At 46.4% G+C, this 12,110-nt stretch overlaps 1 protein-coding gene across 1 annotated transcript; it reads left to right on the top strand.

Annotated features, from left to right (window-relative positions):
- Positions 1-7,966: 7,966 nt before the first annotated feature.
- On the top strand, positions 7,967-10,913 carry H6S33_010377 (uncharacterized protein; the record flags this gene model as incomplete). The annotated part of the gene is made up of 7 exons (XM_044841755.1): positions 7,967-8,091; positions 8,196-8,553; positions 8,665-8,771; positions 8,823-10,097; positions 10,153-10,569; positions 10,621-10,690; positions 10,755-10,913. 7 exons carry the CDS (start codon positions 7,967-7,969, stop codon positions 10,911-10,913), a joined length of 2,511 nt encoding a protein of 836 aa, XP_044697520.1.
- Between the last annotated feature and the right edge of the window lie 1,197 nt (positions 10,914-12,110).

The raw sequence follows: 12,110 nt of genomic DNA, 5'->3' as shown, positions 1-12,110 counted from the left end.
ATAAGTACATAAATTCTATAAGGATATCATATCCTGAGACGGTACGGTCTCGGTGGTTTCTGGTGGGGAAATAAGCTGGATATTTGGCTATTAGGATAACCTTACTATCCGGAGAAAACTTTTGGAAAAAAACACGTAGTGTCTGTCGTGCAGTCTGTCTATGTACTCTAGTCAGACTCTCTCTGTTTCGGCTTCAAAAGGCCTCATCAGGATCGACAGAGTGGTTATAGTCCTGAATTGGGACCTAACCGAAGTAATGGACATCCTTATAGGAAAAGTAGGATTAGGGCATACATTCTCATGCACGAACCTGAAGCCGTGCTGTGAACTATCGCCGCCTCACGGCGTCCAGGGACCTACTTCTTGACAGTGCCTAGGCTACTGATCATGTAATATCACTCGCCTCTCGCCTATAGGAATATATGCTCTATAAGGGTATTTTTTTTCCGTTCTAGCGCGTATCCTTATAGCGAGATCCGGCTATAGTGATTGTAATAGTATTATAGTAATAGTATTTTGTGACTTGTAAATAGCTGTTTTGATCCTTCCTGTGCTGTGGAGCCCCGAGTCATGTTACTCCCGCCCCGAACGTACATGTATTAATAAAGCACAAAACGTCCCCAAACAAATTTAAAAGCGCCAAAAAGGAAGTACTGTGAGGTCTCGATAATGGCTTATATATAGTCGATCGAGGACAGCCCTGCATATGCTACTATATATTGAGAGAAAACCTGCGCATACAAACTCGTTCAGGGACGTTGGCCAACTAAAAATATGCTACCATTCAGAATATTCTACTATCCCGACTTCACTATGCTACCTATTCTAATAGCTGACAAAATTCCACTCGTCTTGGCACTGTCGTTTACTATAAATTTTCAAAACTTCATACTGCTACTTCCCAGCAGCACCTCCCCCAACTTCTTCAAGTCGCTGGCTCTCCCCGAATCAGGAACCATGACTCCTCTAACCGGTTTCACCGTTCTCATTCTTTTGGCGACGGTGGAACGGAGGGTCTGGGGGCCGGTGAAGCTACGGTTGGGTCGATGGGTGGTGGGTCAGGGTTAGTTTTCTTTGTGGAACTGTGGGTTTTTTTTGTAGATATGTACATTCGAATTCTTTTGTACTAGATAGTTTTTTTCCTCTTCTGTTTTTGTATGTAGTTGGACCCTGGGGATAAACACTCTAGGGGGTAGATCTATGTACTAGAAACCAACCCTGGGGATAAAAAACACCACTGTTTTGCAGCTAGCTCACGATAAATGACAAGACTTTCGCAGTTGAGTATAATGCACCGATTTTCGCCGTCGAAACCGAAAAGCGGCACCTGCGATCTGAAATCACCATCCTCCGTTCTGAGCCTGTGTCCCCAAAACAACAGCCGCGCGCCAACCCCCGGGACCGGAAAGCATCAAAACGACATGTTTTTGTACCGACCAGTGCCAAGCCCCAGTCATCAACCAGCACCCCAAGAAGCCGGAACCTCGAGGCCTCGCGATTCTCAAGCCAACACATATATCTCCGGTCATCCCGTCATACGACAACGATAAATCTTGATTTGTTATGCCCGTTTTATCGCAAACACAACCCCGCACTAGAAAGCGAAGGAAAATAAGTGGCCAATCTCAATGCGTCTGCTATTTTGTTCCCTGTTCTTGATGATAGTCATTTAACTCCATGGGCAGAGATTCAAGATTGGCAGAGACTCAAGAAGGGCGAGGTCGATCGGTAGGTTCGACGGGATATGACATACTTACTGTCGCCTCAGCGAGATATTCGCTGACTACGCAGTAGCTGGTGCATGATCTCTCTGATCCAATTGACCCCAGCTAAGTCGAGATGCTTCAAAAGAGAAGTACGTAAACTCCGGGAATATAGTCTTTTTGTACATCCGAATTTTTGATCTAGAAACTATATCACAGATTCTCCAGATGCCTTAGCCGGTTGTTTTTTGAAGTTAAAGCCGCGAATCAAGCTATGCCTCCTTGTAATTGCGCTGCGTCTATGATTGCAATAGGCCATGATCGAGAGGGATGAGAGTCCAAGGGCTCATCCGGCAGAGTTGCCACTATTCCACTAGCTGATTTGCTTCGGGGTATCTCGGGGCCAAATCCCATAAAGCCTTGGGGCCAGTCAAGGCCCGGGAATATGGGTGGTATCGGACCAGAAACTGTACAAGGACACTAAAGGTTTTCCGGAGTGGATTACCACAGTTCCCCGGTGGTGCGGTTGAGAACAATGAGACCTAATCCTAATCAAAGACTCGATATATTAGATAATATTGTCCAGGGCTTTAAAGACTAGTCAAGCGGGGTGATGTCAGTACGTAGAAGACGTGGATCATAATTGATCACTCACAGAGCTTAAGGAGCTATTATGATCTACGGGGAGGCAATTTGTCGTCTTGAGCTCCGTTAACGAGGCCCCAATTCTGTCGCTAATGTATGATTTACTCAGCCATTCCGGCCTAGTCCAACCGCGACTGCAACGCGTTTTGACAAACCAACCAAACCATTAGCGTCATACATCGCGAATTCACCCATCAAGTAATTATAGTAACAAAGTTTTCTAGATATGACCGCGCAATAGAAACCAGAATCCGTATACGTCATGTCACACCACGGCCCTGGATTCTCTATGACAACTCTTCTAAAAAACCTATAAAGCCATAAGGCACTTCATGAGGTCGAGCTTTAGACCACCGGTCACCTCTCCCTCCCAGTGATATTATACCCTCCAGAAATCCTCAGCTGCACTTCACAAATGACAGATAACTGGAAACCATCACAACCAAAGTTTTGGCCCGAGTTCCCAACCCCAACTGACAATTCCGTTGCGCTGTCCCGGCTCGTATTATTCCCGGGACCTAACGTACCTGTTTGCCGCACCTGCCCTAGTGATCGAATCAACTGCGTGTTGTACGCCGCCCATTGCCCCGCAAAGCACAAGTACTGCGCCGATTGTATCAAGGACTTCTACAGGAAAGCAACCTCGAACAAAAGCAGCTGGCCCGCCGGCTGTTGCGGTGTCCCATTCCTCTCCACTGCCACATCCATAAGCTTTCTTAGCTCATACGAGTTCAACTTGTACTGCGAAAAGTCGATGGAGTTATCAACGTCGCCTGCGAATAGATTATACTGTAGCAGAAGGGGCTGCGGCATATATCTAGGCAGTCGCGAGGGCAGACGCAATGCGGTCAGGTGCCAGTGTGGTGGGATTACGTGCTGGTCATGTAAGCACCCAGCTCAGCTAGAGACTAACACTGATCGGATTTCGATCCTGGGGTCGGAAAGGCCGTTTCTTGAGGTGAATCCGGGATGGCAGAGATGTAGGGACTGTGGAACAATTGTTGAGAATATTAGCGCTGGCTGCCGGCACATGATTTGCGGGTGTGTATTAAAAAACGTTCACATTCTCCTGGCTATCACATAACTATATATAGATCGATATAGAGAGCTGACATGGTGACGGTGCGTAAAGGTTTAAGGAAAGTTACTGCTACTACTCTGGTGAAGTCGAAAGGCGGGAAGAATGTCGGTGTAGACGCTCCGATGGGCGACTACACTGTGCAATGGCCGGACCGGCGCCGTTTTTCCCAGGTCCCAACTTTTTCTTAAATCCTCATGAGCCGGGCCCCCAGCTGAGACCCTCGACGGAACTCGAATCTGAATCCGGGCATAGCCATCTCAATACTCTTGTATCGAGTCCTGAGGTTTCGCAGGCGTTCCCTGTCCATACTGATCAGCCAAACGGCTATACTGTTTATCCACGCATCGGAAGTTTCTTCCACAAGCCGTACCCATTCCAACTTCCCAGCGCAACCGCCCAAGGACCGTCGAATTATTATTCCATATGCCGTGAGCGCGAGAGATGGGAGTTCGCAGTAGAGACAAGGCCCGAGAGACACGGGGAAGGTGCATCTTGTCTCCCCCATCTCCGTGCAATTTGCTCTTCAACTCCACCACTTTCAGTCCCCAATTCTCTCTCTAATCAACAACTTCCTGACGCACCTAACCTCGAGACGGTTTTCCCCGGACTACAGCCAGTATCGGAAAGTTCCCTCAGCCAGACTCATCAAGCGGCACCCAGCTCTCATTCTGAGACGGAAAATAAACTACAGTCCATCACTCGTTTTTCGGACGACGAAGAATATGATTGGTGGAATAAATCCAGGGTTGTAAGTACTCCGCCCTCTGAGACCTTTTGGGCACCTGAGCAAGAGGTGATCGAATGGGAAGAGGCAGAGCGGGAGAGAAATCGACGATTCCGGTTGGAATTTTCTCCCCCAGAGGTAATTCGCAGGCGCAACATAAGTCCAAATTTCCTAAGAGATGAGTTGCTGAGCTAGATATTGGCTTTTTGTGGTAGTATATGCATACTTCTCTTTGTCGCCAAGGTGTGTGATTTAAGTGGTGACACCGCGGAACTAGCTTTGTATTGGAGTATTTGATGGGTTAGCTGGCGTCTATTGTTCCTACTTTACGTATCTTCTTATAAGTTTCCCTATGCTGTTTTTTGATATCTCATTTTCTTTTCCTTATTATTTCATAAGAGAAAAAAAAATGGACGGGGTTGGGCGGAGTTCGATATTGTGGAGACGTTCGAGGGTTTTCTGTCTTTTTGGGTAGGCGTTCAAAGAACATTAAATTTTGGATTTTCGTATCGGGACCTAGTTTTAGGTTATAACTGGTTCTCTACCTGGGGATGCTGATTAGCCAAGATATTTCTCATGAGCTCAATGCCAGTATGGTCCACTGAACGGTTGGACCCATTGATTGATGAGCTAGGTACTATCAAGTTAGCTACATTAGGAATTCCCCATAATGAACTGGCGATCTTCCTTCAGGTAATAAGAGCTACATCTCTTTTTGAACGGACGTGGTATTTAATAATGTGGTAAATCTGACTGCCTGGTAATGTGCTCTGAGGTAAGCCTGAGTAATGCCCAAATACAAGAGCGTTCAGATGGAGATGAAATATTACTGAGTAGAAGCATGAAAACATCGAGAAACCACAAGAATTAAACCCCAGATGTGTTTGTTGAAACCACGACATTTTGTAGGGTTTTCATGGTATCAAAACCAGGAACTTTGGCCATCCAAGCACTCAAATACTACGTTGATTCGCACACCTTCCTATTTGGGTGAATACCATGGTATTGGCGTCCGTCCGAACAGAGCCTAAAGCCTTTCCCTGAAACGACCTATGTACCCTGGGATCGCTCCAGGCGCGCTCTAATATATCAAAATACTTCTTTGGCCCTTTATATCCAGAAGGAACACTGAGGTTGTGTCAGGCGTAGTAAATAAACCCCCAAAGTGGCCAATTCTATCAATTGAATCTCAGATTAATCCTGTAACCACTCAAATGTCGCCGAGTGATCAACTGTGACCCCACACTCCCCGTCCTTAAGATAAGGATGTTCCTTTATCATGCATGAGTTCCCAGTTATGAGTATTTTTTCCACAGTACCATTCTTTGTGTCAATTACTAAGGAAGCCATGTAGGCATAGGTGACTCCAAAAAGTTTGCCATCTACGCCATAGCACGTATCACTACCAACGATGAGGGGTGTGTGGCCTAGACACGCCTACTTTCATTTTCTTTTCTTCTTATTTTCTATTCAGTACCGAAGACTTCGGGAATTTAAACCAGAGAAGGATTTATACCGAACGAGGTGCCCACGCTGCCCCTCCTTCTCTTTCGCCTCATCCCGCCGATTACCGAGAATTATCATCCTAGGTAGAAATGAATTTTAGATAAAGGCATGTGAAGATGAGTTATGTTTCGTGTACGTGTCAAAAAACGTGGTATTGTTATATTGGATTTCTTCCGCTGGTGCCACTGAAGTTTCCCACTTTGGAGGGGCCACATAATGGTCTGAGCGCCTAGAAAAGCCCTCGGGATGCCCTCTTTATAATTCCAAAAAGATGCGAGTATGATACTCATACTGTGATAGTTGGCTGTTGATTAGCTGAGTGAGCGGAGGTGGCCGAGAATGACAATGAGACCTCTCAAGCAGCTGGGTCGCATGAGTACACCCTGACTGTATGCAGCTTTTGATTTATGCTCGAGCAATTGAGCGCTGCCTCCAGTGCTCTAAAGTCGAGCGTTTTTGTGCGGGTTCGAGCGTAATAAATACAACATACTGAGACATGAGGTCTGTGGGAGTAATATCAGTTGAGACTGTTAATAATAAAGCCGCGGCCGCAAAAACAGATTATTTAAGATTTGTAGCGGTCGAGCCACGCGCCCGAGCTCGCTCTTCATAGAACCACCTGTAATGCTCGAGCGAGGTTGCTTGTGCAAAAATCTTGAGCATTTTATGCTTGTTAGATCAGTGCTTATCGCGCACCATCTCCGGTCAAAAACCTGCTCAAAGCCAGGAACATAAAAAATGACAACTCAGAAAACTCCTGGCACCCGAGGAGTATATAGCCATTTTAGGCTGTGAATGTGCTGTTTGCAGCGAGATCAATTGACCATGTAACCGAATTTTGGCATTGTATGTGTCTTGGCACGATAACGCACTAGGAAGGCTAAAACATTCGATTTGTGAATGTTGGCCACGGAAAAACGAAGAACGGCTGCTTCCTGGCATTATTGGATTCCGTATCCAGCTCTTGCTACATTTTGCCCGGTTTGTGGGGATTACTACATGTACTTGATGAAATTTTGTAATACATACGACGACTGAGACACCGGATATCACTCGGAACTACCGCAAATCTCCATCTTAAAGCCCAGAAAGGTTGAGTTCTATCCCACTACGACAACCGATAAAGCCAGTTGCGCTGGTTCTCAAGTTAGTGTATGTAGCTCGTGGCCTGTTGCAATTGTCTCTTGGTTCATTGGATTTGTCCTAGATGGTCTAAGTATCATACAGGTGAGGACCAATTCGGAATTTCAAAAAGGTAGATGAGGCCAAAATTTCGTCCCCTTGATGCAAGTAACACTCTGATATTATTGGTGTTCGTTTTTCTTATGCTTGGTACAAAGCAGGTACATCCATTGCTTTATGCCGCTGTACGGCACATGCTAGAACAAACGTCCATGCATCCATCCATCAATTCAGACTAGTTAGGGGCGAAAATTCCAGAAGGCATTTTCAGACAGATTTAGAATCCTAAAAGCGACCCCTCAAAGGCCAGAAGTCGAGCACCCTCAGCTCCACCGTTACGGCTGAATACTGTAGAAATTATCTGTAGTAACTCCGAGGCAACAGGCTGAGTAGCGATTCATGATGCATACATTATTATGTACTCATCTACTCTGCTCTGCCTGCCGACATGTGCTCAAGGTTAAACCTGGATCAGGGGAGGTGCACCATCCGCCATTCTTACTCTCGATAGGTAGGTTTTTTCCCGGGCGCGGATGTTTGTCTTTGCTGTGACAGGCATCTGGTATTCCAGTTGGTGGATGATCGTCATGATACGTTGTCACTTTCTTGATTGAGATTGGATGATGAAGAATAAAGGGGACTGCAGCGGCTTCGGTGCATATGGGCTTCAACGAACGATAACATATGATACGTGGACCCAAGAGTTTTGCTGCGGATGGAAGGGACGGTGGGATGGATGGAAGAAAAGATGAATTTGATGCTGCTAGGGGTTCACCCATGTCCACTCGACACGTCTGTGGTTGTCTTCGGGTATGTGGTGACGCAAATATGATCAAGCCACATGATGAGGCTCAGTCATGTGGTGTGGCTTCCACCCATAACGCAAAGACCAGATGTCCCCGGAAGCTTGGATTGTCCATCCCCTACACCTACAATTACAAGATCGCCCTCCAGCCTTGACATCCTTCTCTCTCTCTTCTCTGTCACCACTTCACCCTCCTAGGCCCTAATACTGCCCCTTTCACAGTTTTTCACTGTTCTCTATCCCCTCAACCTCAGCCTTGTAATTGACTGTATCCTTAATCAATAATATTCAACGCTCACAAGCTCACCACGTCCGAGAGAATGTCCGTCATGAACGGTGGAGGCGGGATGAACGGCCACTTGGGGTCAAAAATGAATATCAGCGATGAAGACTACAAGACTTACGAGAAAGGCGTTCAGGTTATCGATGAGGACAAGGAGTTTACGTATGCTTCCCTGCGTTGATCACCTTTTCATTTCACATCGTGTCCCCTTTTTTCTCCGCGCATTTATCCCCCGGAAAGCTTATTCTAACGCCCCTTCTGCCTAGACCGAACCTCCCCACATACCTCGCTATTCAGAACTTGATCAGTGCGGGTTTCAACTACCATGTTGTCGCTGTATTTGGATCCCAGTCAACGGGAAAATCGACCCTTCTCAACCATCTCTTCGGAACCCACTTCTCAGTTATGGACGAGGCTGCTCGCAGACAGACTACCAAGGGAATTTGGATGTCGAGGGCTCTTGACGAACAGGATCATGAGCAGCTAGTAGCCAATAGAGAAGGGGGTATGACAAATAATATTTTGGTTATGGATGTGGAGGGAACCGATGGTCGCGAGAGAGGAGAGGACCAGGACTTTGAAAGGAAAAGTGCCTTATTTGCATTGGCTACCAGTGAGGTTTTGGTGGGTTGCGCATCTTTCGCTGATTGGTTGTTGGGTTATAATGAGCACTACGGAAAAAAATGCTTGTTCACTGAGTTTTGGGCACCACGGCTAATATTTATGGGCAAATAGATTGTCAACATCTGGGAGCACCAGGTTGGTCTCTATCAAGGAGCCAATATGGGTTTATTGAAGACTGTATTTGAGGTTAATTTGGGTTTGTTTTTGAAGGACAAAAAGTGCTTTTTCTTGACCTTTTTGGTTTTTACAGGATGCTGACATTAATACAGTACCACCCATCGATCACTTCTTTTCTTTGTGATTCGTGACCACATCGGTCATACGCCTCTTGAGGGTCTTAAATCCACTCTCATGGCAGATCTTAATAAGATCTGGTCATCTCTTTCCAAACCCGCTGGTATGGAAGAATCAGAAATTACAGATTTCTTCGATTTCCAATTCGCTGCGCTCCCGCACAAGATTCTTCAGCCTGAAAGGTTTTTGGAAGAGACAAAGGCTTTGAGAACAAAGTTCCGAGAGGGTGTAGATGTACAGGTGCTGAGCGACGGTTCACCTATCGATGATAAAAATAACGGTGTTTTCCTTCCAGCCTACCATAGACGGATACCTGCAGATGGTTTCCCGCTTTATGCTGAAGGTGTGTGGGAGCAAATTGTTTCAAATAAGGATCTAGATCTCCCCTCGCAACAGGAACTGCTTGCCCAGTTCCGATGTGACGAGATTGCAGCGTCTTGCGTTGCCGGTTTCAATGAGATTATCCAGCCATTCGAGGAGCTATCCAAGAAGGGCGGAGTACTCGACGGGCTTGGTCCTGCGATGAAGAAAGCGCTCGGAGAAGCGGTTGGTGGCTTTGAAGAGGCCGGCGGGAGGTATCACAAGGGCGTTTTTGGGCGAAAGAGGGATGAATTACGCGCAGGTCTTGAGGGCCGCCTGAGAGTGTTGGTTATCAACCAGTTCACCGCACTTTCTAAGAGAGCGCTCGCAGAATTTACTGAGGAGATCACCGCCATCCTCAAGAAAGCAAACTCAGCTGCTCATGCCGGGACTGCATCTTATGATTTTGCCGAGGTTGTGGATGAGACAAGGAGTAAGGTGGTAAATGCTTTCATTACAGAGGCATCCGAATGCTACATCGCCGGACCGACCGCTGAGTGGTCTAATTATGAAAAAGAGCTCGAGGGTTTGCAAAAAGACCTCGATGCAGTTGCAGGACGTTTACGAGGAGAAGAAATGAAGCGACTTGTGTCCAGGCTTGAGAAAGCCATCAAGGCAAAACTCATCGAGCCGATCGAGCTTGAGTTCAGGCGGATGGAAGACAACACTAGGGAAAAGGGGGGCCTTTGGGACCGTGTTTGGAACGTGTGGATTGGTGTTGTAGGCGACGGAGTTGACACCTTTTTGAGTCGGGCGACCAGCTTTAATGCTAGCGAGAAGGAAAGAGACATTGGTGCTTGGAGGTTGAAGAAGAAGGCCTGGGGAGTGTTAAAGGCTAAGATTGACGAAGAAGTTCATGAGGGAAACCTTTTGTTGAAGCTTCGCGAGAAGTGTGTCTCACGCTTGTTTTATATTGCTTTCCGGACAATTGCTAATAATTGACAGATTCGAAGACCGTTTCAGATACGATGAAACAGGTGTTCCCCGCGTCTGGAAACCAACCGATGATATTGAAGGCTCCTACACAAAGGCCCTTGACGCTACCCTGAAGCTCATTCCGCTCGTTTCTGAGATGCGCCTATCGAGTGGAGAACGGCCTCCGCTGGCTGAATTCCTCGGCGATGCACCTGCAGACTATGAGGAAGACCTTGAAGAGCTTGGACCTTCCAAAGACGAGTTTGAGGTTATTTCCGAATCAAAGCGGATTGATCTGCATCAAAGATTCAAGCGTATGGCCGATGCGGTTTTTGTAGAGGCGAAGCGCAGCACTATTAATGGTGTGGCCCAGATCCCGATGTTCATGTGGGGATTGGTGCTCGCGCTTGGGTGGAATGAGATCTGGGCCGTGTTGAGGAGCCCAGTGTACTTCGCTTTCTTGTTATTGTGTTGCTTTGTGGTTTATGTCATATACAGGACGAACCTGTGGGGACCAATCTATCAAGTTAGCAATGCTATGAGCCAACAGGCCGTAGATATCGGAAAGGTTTGTTCCCTCGTCCTATACTCCTACAACTATATGAAAATATACGCTAACTGTATCGAAACAGCAACGCCTACGAGAGTTCCTCAGTGACAGCAACGGCAACGTCGCTTTTGCTGGCCGAACGAACAAGACCAGGGGCTATGATGATGATGATGCTATCAGCTTGCAATCGCTTGATACTGAGGGCAGAAGGAGGGTAAAGAGAGAGGACTCTTCAGAATAGATCTTGACTGGCGTTGTTCGAATATTTGAGGAGACCGCTGAAGAAAGCTGTTTAATAAAAACGCTGCTTTGTTTGAATATAACTTTTAGTTTTTGACTTTCTGCTTTTTTGTTCTGTTTGTGGGGCAGCGAGGGGTACTGGGAGTTAGAAAGAGCGGGAGGGGCGATGTGCTTTGTACAAGGGTTGTATCCTACATTTCTTATCTTCGTTTTGGAACACGGCTGTAGTTTTTTGTATTACTTTTTTGTCTTTATCGGTTTGGAGAAGCATGTTCTAGATGGCACACAAGTGAAATTAAAAGTTTGAATTAAGGAAGAAAAGGCCTCAGAATCGGTATTTCCACTTTCTCCGGAAACCCCAATGGTCTTTCGCTTGAGGGCTGAAGAGGCGCCCAATGTCTCGAAGGATCCCGAAGGCATCTCGGAAGGTACCTGCTGCACCATGCATTTGTAGGGATCCAAAACCATGTCGCGTAATTCCACGATACCTATCACATAAAGTAGGTACCAACAGCTTCCCGTTCGAGAGCGAAAGCGGAAAATTCTCCGATAGGATATAGTTTTGAACATCATCGTGCACTTCGGCCTTAGAAGTGTCTCAGAGATATCGATCGGCCGTATTTGTTTTTGTTTCTGCCTATTTGCTCGAACGTTGCTAGCACTTAATCACCTGGATGCTGATCACGTATCTTCCGTATTCCCCAAATATCGGAGGCAGAGGGGTCGCCTGTAGAGTTATATAAAATTGCCAATATAAGTTTAGTGCAGTGACCAAGCACTGGCCGGAGAATAATAGGCGTAATAATCCATAGCTAGAATTCTCGGCATCGCTAGTAATCCGACACTGTTTCTTAGATGATTCGGTACTTCACAGAGTCTGATTCGATACTGATCATAGAGTATGACTCGGGTAGGTAGTGTTGTCTCATTCCGAGTCCGAGTCCGAGTACTTAATAGGAACATTCGGGCCTCGACAACTTGCTGGTAAATAACTAGTCCAGTTAGTGCTCCACATCTCAAGCTGAGCTGTCAGAAAATCTCCAGGTAGAGTTGAATACTGCTGCGGAACTCTGCCAGTAGTGTAGGTACAATGGTCTATAATTCGGACAAGAGAGGATAGTCAGATGAATCTCGATCATGAGGAAAGTGTCCTATTGTCTACATATGTAGTTTCCATGCAAGTACTCTAAACCTCAAG

Source organism: Morchella sextelata (genome assembly GCF_020137385.1).
Source record: "Morchella sextelata strain SCLS chromosome Unknown scls_4, whole genome shotgun sequence".
NCBI classification, from domain to species: Eukaryota; Fungi; Ascomycota; class Pezizomycetes; order Pezizales; family Morchellaceae; genus Morchella; species Morchella sextelata.
The sequence above is the reverse complement of the archived record's forward strand: the minus strand, read 5'-3'. Positions and strand labels throughout refer to the sequence as shown.